A 24337-nucleotide genomic window follows, 5' to 3' on the forward strand; every position below is an offset into this window, starting at 1 on the left:
AGGATTTGATGCGGCCCACGGATGGCGTCGATCTCTGTGACTCCACAATCACATATGACCTATGACCCATGACCCTTCCGTATCACAATTTAATAACAAATATTACACAAGTCAGAATTCCCGACACATTCACAGTCACTCACAAGTGGCACTCCGAGGAAAATCATTGGGGTTACAGAACAAAGAAATATATACATTGACCACTAGATGGCGCTGAGAGGGTGCGCAGCACTCCGCCATCCCACTGTGCACAGAACACTTAATACCCCTAAGTCCTGGCGCCCCTCACACTGCAGCAACATAGTAGGAGATAGCGGCGCCGTCATGTGTACACCTGCAAGGAGAAGAGAAGACATAGGTCAGAGGTTATAGGACCCCTCCCCCACAGTGCAACCCCAGCATAGGCTAAGGTCAGAGGTTATAGGACCCCTCCCCCACAGTGCAACCCCAGCATAGGCTAAGGTCAGAGGTTATAGGACCCCTCCCCCACAGTGCAACCCCAGCATAGGCTAAGGTCAGAGGTTATAGGACCCCTCCCCCACAGTGCAACCCCAGCATAGGCTAAGGTCAGAGGTTATAGGACCCCTCCTCCACAGTGCAACCCCCGGCATAGGCTAAGGTCAGAGGTTATAGGACCCCTCCTCCACAGTGCAACCCCCGCCATAGGCTAAGGTCAGAGGTTATAGGACCCCTCCTCCACAGTGCAACCCCCGGCATAGGCTAAGGTCAGAGGTTATAGGACCCCTCCCCCACAGTGCAACCCCCGGCATAGGCTAAGGTCAGAGGTTATAGGACCCCTCCCCCACAGTGCAACCCTGACATAGGCTAAGGTCAGAGGTTATAGGACCCCTCCTCCACAGTGCGCCCCCCGGCATAGGCTAAGGTCAGAGGTTATAGGACCCCTCCTCCACAGTGCGCCCCCCGGCATAGGCTAAGGTCAGAGGTTATAGGACCCCTCCCCCACAGTGCAACCCCAGCATAGGCTAAGGTCAGAGGTTATAGGACCCCTCCCCCACAGTGCAACCCTGACATAGGCTAAGGTCAGAGGTTATAGGACCCCTCCTCCACAGTGCAACCCCCGGCATAGGCTAAGGTCAGAGGTTATAGGACCCCTCCCCCACAGTGCAACCCCCGGCATAGGCTAAGGTCAGAGGTTATAGGACCCCTCCCCCACAGTGCAACCCTGACATAGGCTAAGGTCAGAGGTTATAGGACCCCTCCTCCACAGTGCAACCCCCGGCATAGGCTAAGGTCAGAGGTTATAGGACCCCTCCCCCACAGTGTGCCCCCCCGGCATAGACTAAGGTCAGAGGTTATAGGACCCCCTCCTCCACAGTGCAACCCTGACATAGGCTAAAGTCAGAGGTTATAGGACCTCTCCTCCGCACTGCGCCCCCCGGTATAGGCTAAGGTCAGAGGTTATAGGACCCCTCCTCCACAGTGCACCCCTGCATCCAATCCAAACACCCCTTATTAAACTAAATACATAATCCATTTCCTCTCATGAGCTATAAGCTGCAGCTGCATCCCCCTCTTCTCCCCCCACTATAGCTATAATACCCAACACAGTCACCACTAAGTATATGGAGTGCGGCAGCTCAGAGACCACCGGGGTGTCCCTGGACGTGTCCGGCTCATTGTGCCCTGAGCAGAGCCATACAAAAGTCTAAGGGGTTAAAAGGGATTCCAGGATTAGAAAAACATGGCGGCTTTCCTCAAAAACCGTGCTCAGCCGATTCTCAGGTTGTACAAGGTCCTCTGACTACCAAGAAGTACTCGGACCCCTGCGGTAGAATATAAGACCCCATGTCTTCCTATCCAATAGTCAGTAGCCCCCAGCAGACGCTCCTTATGGATGGGATAGATCGGCACAATACTTCCGATACCCGGTGACTCTCCTGGTGTATGTCGGCCATCGGTCGGGTGCGGTTTCTCTGGCCAGCACTCGTCGGTCTCTATCTCTCAGTTTCGGGGGTCTGCTGAATCGGGGCACATTCCCACAATCACTATTCACCTTCCACTTGGTAATCACATAGGCCACTGTCCATTTTGGGTAACTCAGTTCACGTGCTATGTCTCTTAAGGATCAACCATTTCTGTGGTCCCCACAATTAGCCCTTTCTCGAAATTGGACAACACTGCACCTCGTGGCATCTTACATGTGACCAATGCCAATGTGACCAATGCCAATGTGACCAATGCCAATACTGCTTCCTATAATGGCGGATGGTGCAACTGTAAGAGGTGCAGGTGACTGGCAACAAACTCATTCAGACAACGGAGTAAAACAGGAACGGCTTTACTTGTTATGATTCTTGAACACAGCAACAGGCTCTTGAACTATTGCAGCAGGTAAATCATATACAGGAGGGACAGTCTCTATAAGAACTGGGGTGCATAAAGGAGGGGTATAGCGACAGCTTTAGTGGCACTGTGTGGCTGGTTACAGTCTCTTAATGGGCTTTGCTTACTGATCCTGCTGGAGGGCACTGGATTCCTCTGGGGCTCATGCTCTGTCTCTTCCTCTTGTTTGCAGTGGGATAGCTGGCTGCACACTCCTGTGTCCTTGCTGCACTTCTATCACATGTGCTCTGCACTACAGTTACTTGCACAGCCCTGTGTTGCTCTCCTTCTTCAGTGTTTGTTTCAGTACTCCTGTGTCCTTGCTGCACTTCTATCACGTGCTCTGCACTGTAGTTACTTGCACTGCTCTGTGTTGCTCTCCTTCTTCAGTGTTTGTTTCAGTACTTCTGTGTCCTTGCTGCACTTCTATCACATGTGCTCTGCACTTCAGTTACTTGCACTGCTCTGTGTTGCTCTCCTTCTTCAGTGTTTGCTTCAGCACTCCTGTGTCCTTGCTGCACTTCTATCACATGTGCTCTGCACTTCAGGTACTTGCACTGCTCTGTGTTGCTCTCCTTCTTCAGTGTTTGTTTCAGTACTTCTGTGTCCTTGCTGCACTTCTATCACATGTGCTCTGCACTTCAGGTACTTGCACTGCTCTGTGTTGCTCTCCTTCTTCAGTGTTTGCTTCAGCACTCCTGTGTCCTTGCTGCACTTCTATCACATGTGCTCTGCACTTCAGGTACTTGCACTGCTCTGTGTTGCTCTCCTTCTTCAGTGTTTGCTTCAGCACTCCTGTGTCCTTGCTGCACTTCTATCACATGTGCTCTGCACTTCAGGTACTTGCACTGCTCTGTGTTGCTCTCCTTCTTCAGTGTTTGCTTCAGCACTCCTGTGTCCTTGCTGCACTTCTATCACATGTGCTCTGCACTTCAGTTACTTGCACTGCCCTGTGTTGCTCTCCTTCTTCAGTGTTTGCTTCAGCACTCCTGTGTCCTTGCTGCACTTCTATCACATGTGCTCTGCACTTCAGTTACTTGCACTGCCCTGTGTTGCTCTCCTTCTTCAGTGCTTGCTTCAGCACTCCTGTGTCCTTGCTGCACTTCTATCACATGTGCTCTGCACTTCAGTTACTTGCACTGCCCTGTGTTGCTCTCCTTCTTCAGTGCTTGCTTCAGCTCTTCTGTGTCCTTGCTGCACTTCCATCACATGTGCTCTGCACTGTAGTTACTTGCACTGCTCTGTGTTGCTCTCCTTCTTCAGTGTTTGTTTCAGTACTTCTGTGTCCTTGCTGCACTTCTATCACATGTGCTCTGCACTTCAGTTACTTGCACTGCTCTGTGTTGCTCTCCTTCTTCAGTGTTTGTTTCAGTACTTCTGTGTCCTTGCTGCACTTCTATCACATGTGCTCTGCACTTCAGGTACTTGCACTGCTCTGTGTTGCTCTCCTTCTTCAGTGTTTGCTTCAGCACTCCTGTGTCCTTGCTGCACTTCTATCACATGTGCTCTGCACTTCAGTTACTTGCACTGCTCTGTGTTGCTCTCCTTCTTCAGTGTTTGCTTCAGTACTCCTGTGTCCTTGCTGCACTTCTATCACATGTGCTCTGCACTGCAGTTACTTGCACTGCCCTGTGTTGCTCTCCTTCTTCAGTGTTTGTTTCAGTACTTCTGTGTCCTTGCTGCACTTCTATCACATGTGCTCTGCACTTCAGTTACTTGCACTGCTCTGTGTTGCTCTCCTTCTTCAGTGTTTGCTTCAGCACTCCTGTGTCCTTGCTGCACTTCTATCACATGTGCTCTGCACTTCAGGTACTTGCACTGCTCTGTGTTGCTCTCCTTCTTCAGTGTTTGTTTCAGTACTTCTGTGTCCTTGCTGCACTTCTATCACATGTGCTCTGCACTTCAGGTACTTGCACTGCTCTGTGTTGCTCTCCTTCTTCAGTGTTTGCTTCAGCACTCCTGTGTCCTTGCTGCACTTCTATCACATGTGCTCTGCACTTCAGTTACTTGCACTGCTCTGTGTTGCTCTCCTTCTTCAGTGTTTGCTTCAGTACTCCTGTGTCCTTGCTGCACTTCTATCACATGTGCTCTGCACTGCAGTTACTTGCACTGCCCTGTGTTGCTCTCCTTCTTCAGTGCTTGCTTCAGCTCTTCTGTGTCCTTGCTGCACTTCTATCACATGTGCTCTGCACTTCAGGTACTTGCACTGCTCTGTGTTGCTCTCCTTCTTCAGTGTTTGCTTCAGTACTCCTGTGTCCTTGCTGCACTTCTATCACATGTGCTCTGCACTTCAGTTACTTGCACTGCCCTGTGTTGCTCTCCTTCTTCAGTGTTTGCTTCAGCACTCCTGTGTCCTTGCTGCACTTCTATCACATGTGCTCTGCACTTCAGTTACTTGCACTGCCCTGTGTTGCTCTCCTTCTTCAGTGTTTGCTTCAGCACTCCTGTGTCCTTGCTGCACTTCTATCACATGTGCTCTGCACTTCAGTTACTTGCACTGCCCTGTGTTGTTCTCCTTCTTCAGTGCTTGCTTCAGCACTCCTGTGTCCTTGCTGCACTTCTATCACATGTGCTCTGCACTTCAGTTACTTGCACTGCCCTGTGTTGCTCTCCTTCTTCAGTGCTTGCTTCAGCTCTTCTGTGTCCTTGCTGCACTTCTATCACATGTGCTCTGCACTTCAGTTACTTGCACTGCCCTGTGTTCCTCTCCTTCTTCAGTGCTTGCTTCAGCTCTTCTGTGTCCTTGCTGCACTTCTATCACATGTGCTCTGCACTTCAGTTACTTGCACTGCTCTGTGTTGCTCTCCTTCTTCAGTGCTTGCTTCAGCTCGTCTGTGCGTCACTGGGCTGTTCTGCTTGGCTCTGGTCACTATATGACAGCACTCTTGCTTTCTATTGGCAGACACGGCTTCTGCTCTGCAGCACTGCAGTCTTCTTCCCCTGGAAACCCTGTGTGTCCTAGACTTCCTGTGCCCCCAGCTTCTACTTTCCCAGGTCACTCTATTGTCTCTAGCTGAGAACTGGCTCCCCCTGCTGGATTGGGATGATAGCAGCAAGCCTCCATGTTCTAACATTGCAGCCGTACCGCTTGACATTAAGTCCATCACGACCTTGCAGATGGTTTTATGCCCTTGGTGGGATTTGAACACCAGGACTCCAGCGCTGCAAGGCTGCAGTGCTAACCACTGAGCCACCGTGTGGCCCCTTTTAACAGGGTTTTCTGGGCATCCTGGACATCTGTTTGGGGCTTCGGGCCCCCACCCCATCATTTCATGCCTGGTCTCAGCGGTCACACGTTGGGCACAGATACCATCATTGGTCGCAGTGGTCACCTGAGCTGCATTACTTCCCGTCGAGCCTGCGCTGGTACGGTATGGAATGGGGATCTGATACCAGAATATTTGTAGCCCACCCCTGACAGCCCCCACCCCCCTGACAGCCCCCACCCCTGACATCCTCCAACCCCTGACAGCCCCCACCCCCCTGACAGCCCCCACCCCCCTGACAGCCCCCACCCCCCTGACAGCCCCCACCCCCCTGACATCCTCCAACCCCTGACAGCCCCCACCAAACCCTCATCCCCAGGAGTGAACTGTAACCCACTCTGCAGTGAAACAGGACACTAAATGCTACTCCACCTGCATCTGATTGTAGATCCACTCCAGGAACACCGTTACATTCCCGTAGACTCCAGGCTTATTACGTTGGGCGCAGCCGCTCCCCCAGCTCGTGTCCCCCACAAGCCACCACAAATTGTTTGTCTTGGTGACTAGAGGACCCCCGCTGTCACCCTGTGGAGACACAAAAGAAATGACAGACAATCCAATGGCAATGATCAGCAGCAGAGGTCTACAAAGTTGTCATAGGACCCAAGCCAAACATAGAGGGGACCCCAACACTAACGAAAGCTCCAATAAATGTGACATCTTTACACCGTTACGGCCGCCATTAAATACCAAGTTCTGTTCTGATTAATTTATTATATTTTATTTTTTCTGAAACTCAGAGCCGCCACTAGGAGGCGCTCACTACGCGACTGTACGGACGGCATCAGACTAATGGGATCTGCATACACCTACAAAAGCCTGTATACAAGCAATAAGTCCTACTAATATTATACATGTGACAGTTTGGATGTTTGCTCCTCAATCACAGAAACCACTGAGCGGATTTGGATGAGAATTGTCCCATAGATACTCTATAACCTGGAGTAACACATCGGCTACTTTGTATCCTGGTAAATGACATGGCTTCACTACTGTTCTGGATTTATGGTCACATACTATATTACATGTCCCATAGATACTCTATAACCTGGAGTAACACATCCGCTACTTTGTATCCCGGTAAATGACATGGCTTCACTACTGTTCTGGATTGATGGTCACATACTATATTACATGTCCCATAGATACTCTGTAACCTGGAGTAACACATCAGCTACTTTGTATCCCGGTAAATGACATGGCTTCACTACTGTTCTGGATTTATGGTCACATACTATATTACATGTCCCATAGATACTCTGTAACCTGGAGTAACACATCAGCTACTTTGTATCCCGGTAAATGACATGGCTTCACTACTGTTCTGGATTTATGGTCACATACTATATTACATGTCCCATAGATACTCTGTAACCTGGAGTAACACATCCGCTACTTTGTATCCCGGTAAATGACATGGCTTCACTACTGTTCTGGATTTATGGTCACATACTATATTACACTGCTCCTGCAGCCGCTTATCTCAGGTCCCCGGTCTGTTATCTCTCTATGTAACACTCAGCTAACCCTCAGTCCATTGTGTACAAGCATCTGCATATTATCTGATCTGCTCCAGGCAGTGCTGACACACTGGAGGGGAAAACACCTTTACTCCACATTGGCAGTTTGCTGATATTAAACATGGCGGGAAAAAGAAAATCTAATTTGTCACAAACACAGAGAGCGATGAAGGAGCCAGAAGTCACAGAGTTCTCCTCAAGCGGAGCTCAGGGGGAAGGAGCAAGTAAGGCATCAAGTGGCTCTTAGAGCAGCCGAAACGCCAGAGCAAGCAGATCATTGATGCCAACAACACGCTCATTACATGGCGTCCCAGCGAGCTGCTGAGAACAATCACAGGGACGGTGCGAGGAACAAGTTCAGCGGTTGGACAGCCCGAGAGCTGCCGAAACACCTAAGAAGACGGATCATCGATGCCAACAGCGTACAGACAAAGTCGTGGGCAGAAGCTAGTGTATAATAATAAAAAAACCTAATGAGTGTTGGTGTAAGTCTCTTATTTTGTGTACGCAGCTCCTCTGCAGAAGACTGTGACGTTGTATCTGCAATCATTCTATTGTCTATTATCTCTAGTCCTGTGAAAACCTGCGTGTCTCCATGGTTACAGACTACCAACAAACCCGGTGTAGTCTGTCGTCATATCACCATAGACATCAAAGAAGAGGCCAGGCAGGATCCGACTACACAAAGGGATTGTAGTCTGTAAGCATGGAGACAACAGGTCCGTACAGGAAGTGTCCGGAGACCATAGAAACAATAGATTGTGGAAGTATACACGCCCTGCAAGGACTAATCTACTAGCAAGGGTTACAATTAAGGAATGGCTCAGAGATGGCGAGAAGACAATATAGAGGAACCCCAACCCCTGATCTGCAATGAAATCTTACCTGACAAGTATCAACACCCCCCGAGAGGTAACCGGCACAAATCATGGAGGACGTGATGATACCATTGTAAACAGAAGGGGAATTGCAGACTGTGGAGCTGATTAAAGGGATGTTAGCGGCCATCAGAAAACTGGAGGTGGAGCCTGGGGGGGAAATACAACATGGCGGCTTCATGTCAGTACAATAATCAGTAGTGTCATTACAGTAAGGGAAAATGGTGAAGACTAAGGCACTGTGTAGATATATTATATATCCTGTATTATACTCCAGAGCTGCGCTCATTATTCTGCTGGTGCAGTCACTGTGTACATACATTACATTACTTATCCTGTATTATACTCCAGAGCTGCGCTCACTATTCTGCTGGTACAGTCACTGTGTACATACATTACTTATCCTGTATTATACTCCAGAGCTGCGCTCACTATTCTGCTGGTGCAGTCACTGTGTACATACATTACATTACTTATCCTGTATTATACCCCAGAGCTGCGCTCACTATTCTGCTGGTACAGTCACTGTGTACATACATTACATTACTTATCCTGTATTATACCCCAGAGCTGCGCTCACTATTCTGCTGGTGCAGTCACTGTGTACATACATTACATTACTTATCCTGTATTATACTCCAGAGCTGCGCTCACTATTCTGCTGGTGCAGTCACTGTGTACATACATTACATTACTTATCCGGTATTATACTCCAGAGCTGCGCTCACTATTCTGCTGGTACAGTCACTGTGTACATACATTACATTACTTATCCTGTATTATACTCCAGAGCTGCGCTCACTATTCTGCTGGTACAGTCACTGTGTACATACATTACTTATCCTGTATTATACTCCAGAGCTGCGCTCACTATTCTGCTGGTACAGTCACTGTGTACATACATTACATTACTTATCCTGTATTATACTCCAGAGCTGCGCTCACTATTCTGCTGGTACAGTCACTGTGTACATACATTACATTACTTATCCTGTATTATACTCCAGAGCTGCGCTCACTATTCTGCTGGTACAGTCACTGTGTACATATTCTGCTGGTGCAGTCACTGTGTACATACATTACATTACTTATCCTGTATTATACTCCAGAGCTGCGCTCACTATTCTGCTGGTACAGTCACTGTGTACATACATTACATTACTTGTCCTGTATTATACTCCAGAGCTGCGCTCACTATTCTGCTGGTGCAGTCACTGTGTACATACATTACATTACTTATCCTGTATTATACTCCAGAGCTGCGCTCACTATTCTGCTGGTACAGTCACTGTGTACATACATTACATTACTTATCCTGTATTATACTCCAGAGCTGTGCTCACTATTCTGCTGGTACAGTCACTGTGTACATACATTACATTACTTATCCTGTATTATACTCCAGAGCTGCGCTCACTATTCTGCTGGTACAGACACTGTGTACATACATTACTTATCCTGTATTATACTCCAGAGCTGCGCTCACTATTCTGCTGGTGCAGTCACTGTGTACATACATTACATTACTTATCCTGTATTATACTCCAGAGCTGCGCTCACTATTCTGCTGGTACAGTCACTGTGTACATACATTACATTACTTATCCTGTGTTATACTCCAGAGCTGCGCTCACTATTCTGCTGGTACAGTCACTGTGTACATACATTACATTACTTATCCTGTATTATACTCCAGAGCTGCGCTCACTATTCTGCTGGTACAGTCACTGTGTACATACATTACATTACTTATCCTGTATTATACTCCAGAGCTGCGCTCACTATTCTGCTGGTACAGTCACTGTGTACATACATTACATTACTTATCCTGTATTATACTCCAGAGCTGCGCTCACTATTCTGCTGGTACAGTCACTGTGTACATACATTACATTACTTATCCTGTATTATACTCCAGAGCTGCGCTCACTATTCTGCTGGTACAGTCACTGTGTACATACATTACATTACTTATCCTGTATTATACTCCAGAGCTGCGCTCACTATTCTGCTGGTACAGACACTGTGTACATACATTACTTATCCTGTATTATACTCCAGAGCTGCGCTCACTATTCTGCTGGTGCAGTCACTGTGTACATACATTACATTACTTATCCTGTATTATACTCCAGAGCTGCGCTCACTATTCTGCTGGTACAGTCACTGTGTACATACATTACATTACTTCTCCTGTATTATACTCCAGAGCTGCGCTCACTATTCTGCTGGTGCAGTCACTGTGTACATACATTACATTACTTATCCTGTATTATACTCCAGAGCTGCGCTCACTATTCTGCTGGTACAGTCGCTGTGTACATACATTACATTACTTATCCTGTATTATACTGCAGAGCTGCGCTCACTATTCTGCTGGTCACTGTGTACATACATTACATTACTTATCCTGTATTATACTCCAGAGCTGCGCTCACTATTCTGCTGGTACAGTCACTGTGTATATACATTACATTACTTATCCTGTATTATACTCCAGAGCTGCGCTCACTATTCTGCTGGTGCAGTCACTGTGTACATACATTACATTACTTATCCTGTATTCTACCCCAGAGCTGCGCTCACTATTCTGCTGGTCACTGTGTATATATATTACATTACTTATCCTGTATTATACTCCAGAGCTGCGCTCACTATTCTGCTGGTACAGTCACTGTGTATATACATTACATTACTTATCCTGTATTATACTCCAGAGCTGCGCTCACTATTCTGCTGGTCACTGTGTATATATATTACATTACTTATCCTGTATTATACTCCAGAGCTGCGCTCACTATTCTGCTGGTACAGTCACTGTGTACATATATTACATTACTTATCCTGTATTATACCCCAGTGCTGCGCTCACTATTCTGCTGGTACAGTCACTGTGTACATACATTACATTACTTATCCTGTATTATACTCCAGAGCTGCGCTCACTATTCTGCTGGTACAGTCACTGTGTACATATATTACATTACTTATCCTGTATTATACTCCAGAGCTGCGCTCACTATTCTGCTGGTACAGTCACTGTGTACATATATTACATTACTTATCCTGTATTATACTCCAGAGCTGCGCTCACTATTCTGCTGGTCGCTGTGTACATACATTACATTACTTATCCTGTATTATACTCCAGAGCTGCGCTCACTATTCTGCTGGTCACTGTGTATATACATTACATTACTTATCCTGTATTATACTCCAGAGCTGCGCTCACTATTCTGCTGGTCACTGTGTACATACATTACATTACTTATCCTGTATTATACTCCAGAGCTGCGCTCACTATTCTGCTGGTGCAGTCACTGTGTACATACATTACATTACTTATCCTGTATTCTACCCCAGAGCTGCGCTCACTATTCTGCTGGTCACTGTGTATATATATTACATTACTTATCCTGTATTATACTCCAGAGCTGCGCTCACTATTCTGCTGGTACAGTCACTGTGTACATATATTACATTACTTATCCTGTATTATACTCCAGAGCTGCGCTCACTATTCTGCTGGTACAGTCACTGTGTACATACATTACATTACTTATCCTGTATTATACTCCAGAGCTGTGCTCACTATTCTGCTGGTACAATGACTGTGTACATACATTACATTACTTATCCTGTATTATACTCCAGAGCTGCGCTCACTATTCTGCTGGTGCAGTCACTGTGTACATACATTACTTATCCTGTATTATACCCCAGAGCTGCGCTCACTATTCTGCTGGTCACTGTGTACATACATTACATTACTTATCCTGTATTATACTCCAGAGCTGCGCTCACTATTCTGCTGGTACAGTCACTGTGTACATACATTACATTACTTATCCTGTATTATACTCCAGAGCTGCGCTCACTATTCTGCTGGTACAGTCACTGTGTACATACATTACATTACTTATCCTGTATTATACTCCAGAGCTGCACTCACTATTCTGCTGGTGCAGTCACTGTGTACATACATTACATTACTTATCCTGTATTATACTCCAGAGCTGTGCTCACTATTCTGCTGGTACAGTCACTGTGTACATACATTACATTACTTATCCTGTATTATACTCCAGAGCTGCGCTCACTATTCTGCTGGTACAGTCACTGTGTACATACATTACATTACTTATCCTGTATTATACTCCAGAGCTGCGCTCACTATTCTGCTGGTACAGTCACTGTGTACATACATTACATTACTTATCCTGTATTATACCCCAGAGCTGTGCTCACTATTCTGCTGGTGCAGTCACTGTGTACATACATTACATTACTTATCCTGTATTATACTCCAGAGCTGTGCTCACTATTCTGCTGGTACAGTCACTGTGTACATACATTACATTACTTATCCTGTATTATACTCCAGAGCTGCGCTCACTATTCTGCTGGTACAGTCACTGTGTACATACATTACATTACTTATCCTGTATTATACTCCAGAGCTGCGCTCACTATTCTGCTGGTACAGTCACTGTGTACATACATTACATTACTTATCCTGTATTATACCCCAGAGCTGTGCTCACTATTCTGCTGGTGCTGTCACTGTGTACATACATTACATTACTTATCCTGTATTATACTCCAGAGCTGCGCTCACTATTCTGCTGGTGCAGTCACTGTGTACATACATTACTTATCCTGTATTATACTCCAGAGCTGCGCTCACTATTCTGCTGGTACAGTCACTGTGTACATACATTACATTACTTATCCTGTATTATACTCCAGAGCTGCACTCACTATTCTGCTGGTACAGTCACTAGGTACATACATTACATTACTTATCCTGTATTATACTCCAGCGCTGCGCTCACTATTCTGCTGGTGCAGTCACTGTGTACATACATTACATTACTTATCCTGTATTATACTCCAGAGCTGCGCTCACTATTCTGCTGGTACAGTCACTGTGTACATACATTACATTACTTATCCTGTATTATACTCCAGAGCTGCGCTCACTATTCTGCTGGTACAGTCACTGTGTACATACATTACATTACTTATCCTGTATTATACTCCAGAGCTGCGCTCACTATTCTGCTGGTACAGTCACTGTGTACATACATTACATTACTTATCCTGTATTATACTCCAGAGCTGCGCTCACTATTCTGCTGGTCGCTGTGTACATACATTACATTACTTATCCTGTATTATACTCCAGAGCTGCGCTCACTATTCTGCTGGTACAGTCACTGTGTACATACATTACATTACTTATCCTGTATTATACTCCAGGGCTGCGCTCACTATTCTGCTGGTCGCTGTGTACATACATTACATTACTTATCCTGTATTATACTCCAGAGCTGCGCTCACTATTCTGCTGGTACAGTCACTGTGTACATTACATTACTTATCCTGTATTATACTCCAGAGCTGCGCTCACTATTCTGCTGGTACAGTCACTGTGTACATACATTACATTACTTATCCTGTATTATACTCCAGAGCTGCGCTCACTATTCTGCTGGTACAGTCACTGTGTACATACATTACATTACTTATCCTGTATTATACTCCAGAGCTGCGCTCACTATTCTGCTGGTACAGTCACTGTGTACATACATTACATTACTTATCCTGTATTATACTCCAGAGCTGCGCTCACTATTCTGCTGGTCGCTGTGTACATACATTACATTACTTATCCTGTATTATACTCCAGAGCTGCGCTCACTATTCTGCTGGTACAGTCACTGTGTACATTACATTACTTATCCTGTATTATACTCCAGAGCTGCGCTCACTATTCTGCTGGTACAGTCACTGTGTACATACATTACATTACTTATCCTGTATTATACTCCAGAGCTGTGCTCACTATTCTGCTGGTACAGTCACTGTGTACATACATTACATTACTTATCCTGTATTATACTCCAGAGCTGCGCTCACTATTCTGCTGGTACAGTCACTGTGTACATACATTACATTACTTATCCTGTATTATACTCCAGAGCTGCGCTCACTATTCTGCTGGTCGCTGTGTACATACATTACATTACTTATCCTGTATTATACTCCAGAGCTGCGCTCACTATTCTGCTGGTCGCTGTGTACATACATGACATTACTTATCCTGTATTATACTCCAGAGCTGCGCTCACTATTCTGCTGGTCACTGTGTACATACATTACTTATCCTGTATTATACTCCAGAGCTGCGCTCACTATTCTGCTGGTCGCTGTGTACATACATTACATTACTTATCCTGTATTATACTCCAGAGCTGCGCTCACTATTCTGCTGGTCGCTGTGTACATACATGACATTACTTATCCTGTATTATACTCCAGAGCTGCGCTCACTATTCTGCTGGTCACTGTGTACATACATTACTTATCCTGTATTATACTCCAGAGCTGCGCTCACTATTCTGCTGGTGCAGTCACTGTGTACAATACATTACTTATCCTGTATTATACTCCAGAGCTGCGCTCACTATTCTGCTGGTGCAGTCACTGTGTACATACATTACATTACTTATCCTGTATTATACTCCAGAGCTGCGCTCACTATTCTGCTGGTGCAGTCACTGTGTACATACATTACTTATCCTGTATTATACTCCAGAGCTGCGCTCACTATTCTGCTGGTCGCTGTGTACATACATTACATTACTTATCCTGTATTATACTCCAGAGCTGTGCTCACTATTCTGCTGGTACAGTCACTGTGTACATACATTACATTACTTATCCTGTATTATACCCCAGAGCTGCGCTCACTATTCTGCTGGTGCAGTCACTGTATACATACATTACATTACTTATCCTGTATTATACTCCAGAGCTGCGCTCACTATTCTGCTGGTACAGTCACTGTGTACATACATTACATTACTTATCCTGTATTATACTCCAGAGCTGCGCTCACTATTCTGCTGGTGCAGTCACTGTGTACATACATTACATTACTTATCCTGTATTATACTCCAGAGCTGCGCTCACTATTCTGCTGGTACAGTGACTGTGTACATACATTACATTACTTATCCTGTATTATACTCCAGAGCTGCGCTCACTATTCTGCTGGTACAGTCACTGTGTACATACATTACATTACTTATCCTGTATTATACTCCAGAGCTGCGCTCACTATTCTGCTGGTACAGTCACTGTGTACATACATTACATTACTTATCCTGTATTATACTCCAGAGCTGCGCTCACTATTCTGCTGGTGCAGTCGCTGTGTACATACATTACATTACTTATCCTGTATTATACTCCAGAGCTGCGCTCACTATTCTGCTGGTGCAGTCACTGTGTACATACATTACATTACTTATCCTGTATTATATTCCAGAGCTGCGCTCACTATTCTGCTGGTCGCTGTGTACATACATGACATTACTGTGCGGTCTCACCTCCCTGGTACGTGTATCCCCATCCTGATATCCAGCAGCTCTGACTCTCCGTCCAGGACATCCCCTCATTGGGCAGACACACCGGCTTGATGTTATTTCCTGTAAGACAATGATTAGGGTTGGGGTATTCTAGGTTTGGGGTATTTGGGATATTCTAGAGTTGGGGTATTTGGGGTATTATGGTTTCCTTGTACAAACCTTCTACAGGGGGGCAGATACTTTCTTACTGTATTGATAGGACTAGTAAGATAATACAGAGATTCTGATCTCAGGCGCCTTTGCTGTGGGCGTTATATAGGGGTATAATCCTCGGGGCTATTCCCAGCAGGGTCACGACCATATGGAGACTTGTATTAAGTAATTGCCCCCCCCCTTACCACTAAATGACACGCTGCTCTTCAGCTTCATGAGGGCGATGTCATAATCCTTTGTTTCCGTATCGTAATTTGGGTGTGAAATTATTTTGTCCACAAAGAAGACCTGCCCGGAGGATCTTTGGATGGATCCAGCGTAGACCGTCCACGCCGAGGCCATGGCGTTAGATCTGGAAGGGAAGAAGGAAAGGTCTTACAGTGACCGCTACATGTACGAGACATCTCGGCGGCATCGGGGCGGTTGTTACTGCCAAATATGTCATCTCATAAGCCAAGTGCTGCTGAGGGATCTCAGTCCGTGTCCCAGGAGAGCTGCCATCCTTATCGTCTCCCTGTCAGGCGCCGGCTGCAGCACAAGCTCTCCCCCATTCATAGGTCTATTGTACAACAATTCAAGATGGACGCCAGGCTCTGAACAGGAAGATGAGCCCTCAAATATGCGCAAAACAGGGACCCAGAAAGCAGAGAGGGAGTCCAGGGGTAGAGAGGACGGCGCGTCCGGGCATCACGGGCCACAAGGGCTCAAAAACTTCCCTCCCACAGAAGACAGAAGTGAAGCCATTGGGCCTTGGTAGTCGGAGGGCCGGCGCAGACTTAGCACTGGGGCCCAGGACGTAGCAGGCGCTTCCATATAGTGCAGTGGGGGCGCCAATCTGTATACAGCGTCCACTAGCCTGTATATCAATACCCCGCCATTATACAAGGACTTACCCCTCCACACAATGCGCGGCGGTGACTATCCACTCCGGGGTGATGATGGACCCGCCACACACATGCGATTGCCTGATCTGCAGACTCACTTGCCACGGCCAATCTCCTGTCCTGGCCACCGTTCCACCAACTATTCTGCTCGATGGCGCCTGCTTGGACGAATAACCGCAATCTGCAAGTACAGAAACAAGAAATGAATTTATAGCGGAGTCCGATGTGTCCGACCAAAGCGGCAAGAGGGAGAGGCGGAGCGAGGAGTCAATGGGGCGGAGACTGGTGATACCAATACATAGCAGAACGTACCAATGCACCGGAGGGAGATCACCTTCCCGGACGGACAGGAATCCCTGAAAGAAAAGAAAATGTCAGGAAAAACCTCTCCGAGCACTAAGTGTGAACAGGCCGCAAACAATGCAAAGTAGAAGCTCTGCAACAGGACTGGGCCGTCGGTAACCATGGAGACGCACCGCTCGGCGAGGTCTTACCTGGGCCTAATACTGGTGTAAAGCCTGACAAAGGGCACGCTGCTGTTCACACTGACAAAGCCTTGGAAATCTGCAACCGCTTCCAAAAAGTAACCAGAATAAGTGGACCTGGAAGAAAAAGAGGAACTCAGCCGGGGCAGTATGATGGGGGCACTGCGGCTAGTAGAGCTGGGGAGGTGGGCCGGCTAGTTATTGGGGGCACTGCGGCTAGTAGAGCTGGGCCGGCTAGTTATTGGGGGCACTGCGGCTAGTAGAGCTGGGCCGGCTAGTTATTGGGGGCACTGCGGCTAGTAGAGCTGGGCCGGCTAGTTATTGGGGGCACTGCGGCTAGTAGAGCTGGGGAGGTGGGCCGGCTAGTTATTGGGGGCACTGCGGCTAGTAGAGCTGGGCCGGCTAGTTATTGGGGGCACTGCGGCTAGTAGAGCTGGGCCGGCTAGTTATTGGGGGCACTGCGGCTAGTAGAGCTGGGGAGGTGGGCCGGCTAGTTATTGGGGGCACTGCGGCTAGTAGAGCTGGGGAGGTGGGCCGGCTAGTTATTGGGGGCACTGCGGCTAGTAGAGCTGGGGAGGTGGGCCGGCTAGTTATTGGGGGCACTGCGGCTAGTAGAGCTGGGGAGGTGGGCCGGCTAGTTATTGGGGGCACTGCGGCTAGTAGAGGTGGGCCGGCTAGTTATTGGGGGCACTGCGGCTAGTAGAGCTGGGCCGGCTAGTTATTGGGGGCACTGCGGCTAGTAGAGCTGGGGAGGTGGGCCGGCTAGTTATTGGGGGCACTGCGGCTAGTAGAGCTGGGGAGGTGGGCCGGCTAGTTATTGGGGGCACTGCGGCTAGTAGAGCTGGGGAGGTGGGCCGGCTAGTTATTGGGGGCACTGCGGCTAGTAGAGCTGGGGAGGTGGGCCGGCTAGTTATTGGGGGCACTGCGGCTAGTAGAGCTGGGGAGGTGGGCCGGCTAGTTATTGGGGGCACTGCGGCTAGTAGAGCTGGGGAGGTGGGCCGGCTAGTTATTGGGGGCACTGCGGCTAGTAGAGCTGGGGAGGTGGGCCGGCTAGTTATTGGGGGCACTGCGGCTAGTAGAGCTGGGGAGGTGGGCCGGCTAGTTATTGGGGGCACTGCGGCTAGTAGAGCTGGGGAGGTGGGCCGGCTAGTTATTGGGGGCACTGCGGCTAGTAGAGCTGGGCCGGCTAGTTATTGGGGGCACTGCGGCTAGTAGAGCTGGGCCGGCTAGTTATTGGGGGCACTGCGGCTAGTAGAGCTGGGGAGGTGGGCCGGCTAGTTATTGGGGGCACTGCGGCTAGTAGAGCTGGGGAAGTGGGCCGGCTAGTTATTGGGGGCACTGCGGCTAGTAGAGCTGGGGAGGTGGGCCGGCTAGTTATTGGGGGCACTGCGGCTAGTAGAGCTGGGGAGGTGGGCCGGCTAGTTATTGGGGGCACTGCGGCTAGTAGAGCTGGGGAGGTGGGCCGGCTAGTTATTGGGGGCACTGCGGCTAGTAGAGGTGGGCCGGCTAGTTATTGGGGGCACTGCGGCTAGTAGAGCTGGGCCGGCTAGTTATTGGGGGCACTGCGGCTAGTAGAGCTGGGGAGGTGGGCCGGCTAGTTATTGGGGGCACTGCGGCTAGTAGAGCTGGGGAGGTGGGCCGGCTAGTTATTGGGGGCACTGCGGCTAGTAGAGCTGGGGAGGTGGGCCGGCTAGTTATTGGGGGCACTGCGGCTAGTAGAGCTGGGGAGGTGGGCCGGCTAGTTATTGGGGGCACTGCGGCTAGTAGAGCTGGGGAGGTGGGCCGGCTAGTTATTGGGGGCACTGCGGCTAGTAGAGCTGGGGAGGTGGGCCGGCTAGTTATTGGGGGCACTGCGGCTAGTAGAGCTGGGCCGGCTAGTTATTGGGGGCACTGCGGCTAGTAGAGCTGGGCCGGCTAGTTATTGGGGGCACTGCGGCTAGTAGAGCTGGGGAGGTGGGCCGGCTAGTTATTGGGGGCACTGCGGCTAGTAGAGCTGGGGAGGTGGGCCGGCTAGTTATTGGGGGCACTGCGGCTAGTAGAGCTGGGGAGGTGGGCCGGCTAGTTATTGGGGGCACTGCGGCTAGTAGAGCTGGGCCGGCTAGTTATTGGGGGCACTGCGGCTAGTAGAGCTGGGGAGGTGGGCCGGCTAGTTATTGGGGGCACTGCGGCTAGTAGAGCTGGGGAGGTGGGCCGGCTAGTTATTGGGGGCACTGCGGCTAGTAGAGCTGGGCCGGCTAGTTATTGGGGGCACTGCGGCTAGTAGAGCTGGGGAGGTGGGCCGGCTAGTTATTGGGGGCACTGCGGCTAGTAGAGCTGGGGAGGGGGGCCGGCTAGTTATTGGGGGCACTGCGGCTAGTAGAGCTGGGGAGGTGGGCCGGCTAGTTATTGGGGGCACTGCGGCTAGTAGAGCTGGGGAGGTGGGCCGGCTAGTTATTGGGGGCACTGCGGCTAGTAGAGCTGGGGAGGTGGGCCGGCTAGTTATTGGGGGCACTGCGGCTAGTAGAGCTGGGGAGGTGGGCCGGCTAGTTATTGGGGGCACTGCGGCTAGTAGAGCTGGGGAGGTGGGCCGGCTAGTTATTGGGGGCACTGCGGCTGGTAGAGCTGGGGAGGTGGGCCGGCTAGTTATTGGGGGCACTGCGGCTGGTAGAGCTGGGGAGGTGGGCCGGCTAGTTATTGGGGGCACTGCGGCTGGTAGAGCTGGGGAGGTGGGCCGGCTAGTTATTGGGGGCACTGCGGCTGGTAGAGCTGGGGAGGTGGGCCGGCTAGTTATTGGGGGCACTGCGGCTGGTAGAGCTGGGGAGGTGGGCCGGCTAGTTATTGGGGGCACTGCGGCTAGTAGAGCTGGGGAGGTGGGCCGGCTAGTTATTGGGGGCACTGCGGCTAGTAGAGCTGGGGAGGTGGGCCGGCTAGTTATTGGGGGCACTGCGGCTGGTAGAGCTGGGGAGGTGGGCCGGCTAGTTATTGGGGGCACTGCGGCTAGTAGAGCTGGGGAGGTGGGCCGGCTAGTTATTGGGGGCACTGCGGCTAGTAGAGCTGGGGAGGTGGGCCGGCTAGTTATTGGGGGCACTGCGGCTGGTAGAGCTGGGGAGGTGGGCCGGCTAGTTATTGGGGGCACTGCGGCTAGTAGAGCTGGGGAGGTGGGCCGGCTAGTTATTGGGGGCACTGCGGCTAGTAGAGCTGGGGAGGTGGGCCGGCTAGTTATTGGGGGCACTGCGGCTAGTAGAGCTGGGGAGGTGGGCCGGCTAGTTATTGGGGGCTTTATGTCACTGATTGGTACTGATAAGGGGAACACAAGTTTTTGAGCCTGTGGTAATCACTAGTTTGATCCATTGTGGCCGGCACCGTAATGGCAGAGGATGGGGTTACTGATGAGAGCTGTGGTTGCCATCGTTACTGGGAGCTGTGGTTGCCATCGTTACAGGGGAGCTGTGGTTGCCATCCTTACGGGGGCGCTGTGGTTGCCATTGTTACTGGGCGCTGTGGTTGCCATCGTTACAGGGGAGCTGTGGTTGCCATCGTTACAGGGGAGCTGTGGTTGCCATCCTTACGGGGGCGCTGTGTGTTCCACTTACTTGTATCCCATAGCCTGGCAGACTTTGGGTCCATAGACCGAGTTCCAGTCATCAAAGCAAACGCTGAGCCAGGCCGACTTTGGGGGGTAATAAGATTGTAGTATAAAGTTCTGTCCGTACAACCGCACTGTAATAATAGAAAATATCACACGATACATTGTAATAATAATATAATATCACACGATACATTGTAATAATAATATAATATCACACGATACATTGTAATAATAATATAATATCACACGATACATTGTAATAATAATATAATATCACACGATACATTGTAATAATAATATAATATCACACGATACATTGTAATAATAATATAATATCACACGATACATTGTAATAATAATATAATATCACACGATACATTGTAATAATAATATAATATCACACGATACATTGTAATAATAATATAATATCACACGATACATTGTAATAATATAATATCACACGATACATTGTAATAATAGAATAATATCACACGATACATTGTAATAATAATATATCACACGATACATTGTAATAATAGAATAATATCACACGATACATTGTAATAATAATATATCACACGATACATTGTAATAATAATATAATATCACACGATACATTGTAATAATAATATAATATCACACGATACATTGTAATAATAATATAATATCACACGATACATTGTAATAATATAATATCACACGATACATTGTAATAATAATATATCACACGATACATTGTAATAATAATATAATATCACACGATACATTGTAATAATAATATAATATCACACGATACATTGTAATAATAGAATAATATCACACGATACATTGTAATAATAATATAATATCACACGATACATTGTAATAATAATATAATATCACACGATACATTGTAATAATAGAATAATATCACACGATACATTGTAATAATAATATAATATCACACGATACATTGTAATAGACCGCTCGCCCCCTCTGCTGCCTGTCAGTATAGTTACTGTTCTCCCCCGTCCCCCCCACCCCAATATCGTCCGGCAGCTGCCACTAGGGGGAGCTCCTTGTATAGGGGTCTTTACAGCTTTCATAGCGCTCAATAATACATTTGTGTACAGGACTCCCTCTAGTGGTGGGAGGAAATATAGCAACAGACCCCGCCCCTCCCCCCAGAAACACACACAATGGTCCCCTATATGACAGTGTCACCTCCTCCTCAGTATAAGGAATATGTCCGTTTTTGTTCCGTGTTAGCCAGTGCGTAGGAAATATAAAACCTTGCGAGTCTTCAGTAGTTGATCCCTTTTTCATAATGACGACAGAGATCACCTGAGGAAGAAGCCAAGAGCCTGGAAACGTAACCTGCCATCATTATTAGTCAGCCATTACATAAGGGATCAGCTACTGAAGACGAGCAGGTTTTTGGTTTTATCTATTACCCCCTCCTTATGTAAACAAGGTGCCAGTCAGGTGCCTCACTGTATCTGGATCAGCCCCATCACTCTACAGTATATGTGTAGTATTTATGGGTATATGATGGCAGTATACACGTCACATACCACAATACGCCTCGTCTTCTCCATTGGGGCACTGCGCTGTACCGTCACACCACTGAGAGGCTTGGACACAAGTGGAGGAGGTGCCGCATTTCCTTTCACACCTTAGCACTATGTTAATCAAACAATAAGATGATGATTATTACGGTATTACGTTTTCTTCTCATTTCAAAATGTCGCTGATTTAATTTCATAAAATATATTTGTTAAGATCAAAAAGTAAAAATGGAGATTTCCTGCAGCCGCCACTAGGGGGAGCCCACAGAAGGTGGTGTATACGGCTGTAGGCTCTTCAGCTCCCTCTAGTGGTGACCGCAGGTACTGAGAATATCATTATGTAACGCTAAGACTTAGAGCAGGTATGAGAAAACCGGAGAGCAAAACGCAACGCAGGGGACGGTCAAAGCTGTGAGATACATAACACTTACACTATTCTATTCTGGGTATGTATATATATGCACATGTCTGTATAGACCGCTACACGTGCCTGTATAGACTGCTGCACCTGTCTGTATAGACTGCTGCACCTGTCTGTATAGACTGCTGCACCTGTCTGTATAGACCGCTGCATGTGCCTGTATAGACCGCTGCACGTGCCTGTATGGACCGCTGCACCTGTCTGTATACACCGCTGCACGTGCCTGTATAGACCGCTGCACGTGCCTGTATGGACCGCTGCACCTGTCTGTATACACCGCTGCACGTGCCTGTATAGACCGCTGCACGTGCCTGTATAGACCGCTGCACGTGCCTGTATAGACCGCTGCACGTGCCTGTATAGACCGCTGCACCTGTCTGTATAGACCGCTACACGTGCCTGTATAGACCGCTGCACGTGCCTGTATAGACCGCTGCACGTGCCTGTATAGACCGCTGCACCTGTCTGTATAGACCGCTGCACCTGTCTGTATAGACCGCTGCACCTGTCTGTATAGACCGCTGCACGTGCCTGTATAGACCGCTGCACGTGCCTGTATAGACCGCTGCACCTGTCTGTATAGACCGCTGCACGTGCCTGTATAGACCGCTACACGTGCCTGTATAGACCGCTGCACCTGTCTGTATAGACCGCTGCACCTGTCTGTATAGACCGCTGTATGTGCCTGTATACACTGCTGCACGTGCCTGTATACACCGCTGCACGTGCCTGTATACACCGCTGCACGTGCCTGTATACACCGCTGCACGTGCCTGTATACACCGCTGCACGTGCCTGTATACACCGCTGCACGTGCCTGTATACACCGCTGCACGTGCCTGTATACACCGCTGCACGTGCCTGTATACACCGCTGCACGTGCCTGTATACACCGCTGCACGTGCCTGTATACACCGCTGCACGTGCCTGTATAGACCGCTGCACGTGCCTGTATAGACCGCTGCACATACGGATGCTATGAAAATAGTTTTTGAAGATGTCATACTGATCTGGAACCGATTGTCAGAACACAGATGTGAACCAGGACTAAGAGAAAGGAAACCTTACAGAAATACCAGCAAAGAACTCCGGCAACGATAACGGCGACGACAAGGAGGAGGAGTGTGGAGAAAATACAGAGAAGAGTCTTCCGACCTGTAAGACACATAAGGAGAAAGTCAGAAATCTGCAGAATACGAGAAAAATACAAAAGACATAAAAAGCAAATTCTACCAAATATGATATATAGATGGCGGTATTATAGTAGTTATATTCTTGTACATAGGAGCAGTATTATAGTAGTTATATTCTTGTACATAGGAGCAGTATTATAGTAGTTATATTCTTGTACATAGGAGCAGTATTATAGTAGTTATATTCTTGTACATAGGAGCAGTATTATAGTAGTTATATTCTTGTACATAGGAGCAGTATTATAGTAGTTATATTCTTGTACATAGGAGCAGTATTATAGTAGTTATATTCTTGTACATAGGAGCAGTATTATAGTAGTTATATTCTTGTACATAGGAGCAGTATTATAGTAGTTATATTCTTGTATATAGGAGGTAGTATTATAGTAGTTATATTCTTGTATATAGGAGGTAGTATTATAGTAGTTATATTCTTGTACATAGGAGCAGTATTATAGTAGTTATATTCTTGTATATAGGAGGTAGTATTATAGTAGTTATATTCTTGTACATAGGAGGTAGTATTATAGTAGTTATATTCTTGTACATAGGAGTAGTATTATAGTAGTTATATTCTTGTATATAGGAGGTAGTATTATAGTAGTTATATTCTTGTACATAGTAGTAGTATTATAGTAGTTAT

The 24337-nt window shown here is 47.8% G+C and overlaps 1 protein-coding gene across 1 annotated transcript in view; it reads right to left on the reverse strand.

The window, feature by feature from the left end:
- Positions 1-247: 247 nt before the first annotated feature.
- TMPRSS2 (transmembrane serine protease 2) overlaps positions 248-24337 on the reverse strand; it is a 28058-nt gene continuing 3968 nt past the window's right edge. Inside the window, exons 3-13 of the mRNA XM_075261562.1 lie at positions 23570-23656; positions 22087-22194; positions 20538-20664; positions 16975-17082; positions 16793-16836; positions 16490-16661; positions 15782-15948; positions 15405-15503; positions 8015-8157; positions 5982-6134; positions 248-334 (exon numbers count right to left, since the gene is read on the reverse strand). Coding sequence (XP_075117663.1) covers positions 323-334; positions 5982-6134; positions 8015-8157; positions 15405-15503; positions 15782-15948; positions 16490-16661; positions 16793-16836; positions 16975-17082; positions 20538-20664; positions 22087-22194; positions 23570-23656 — 1220 coding nt within the window. The 3' untranslated portion in view covers positions 248-322. The remainder of the gene's footprint in view (positions 335-5981; positions 6135-8014; positions 8158-15404; positions 15504-15781; positions 15949-16489; positions 16662-16792; positions 16837-16974; positions 17083-20537; positions 20665-22086; positions 22195-23569; positions 23657-24337) is intronic.

The sequence above is a fragment of the Leptodactylus fuscus genome, unplaced genomic scaffold (assembly GCF_031893055.1).
Source record: "Leptodactylus fuscus isolate aLepFus1 unplaced genomic scaffold, aLepFus1.hap2 HAP2_SCAFFOLD_204, whole genome shotgun sequence".
Classification (NCBI taxonomy): domain Eukaryota; kingdom Metazoa; phylum Chordata; class Amphibia; order Anura; family Leptodactylidae; genus Leptodactylus; species Leptodactylus fuscus.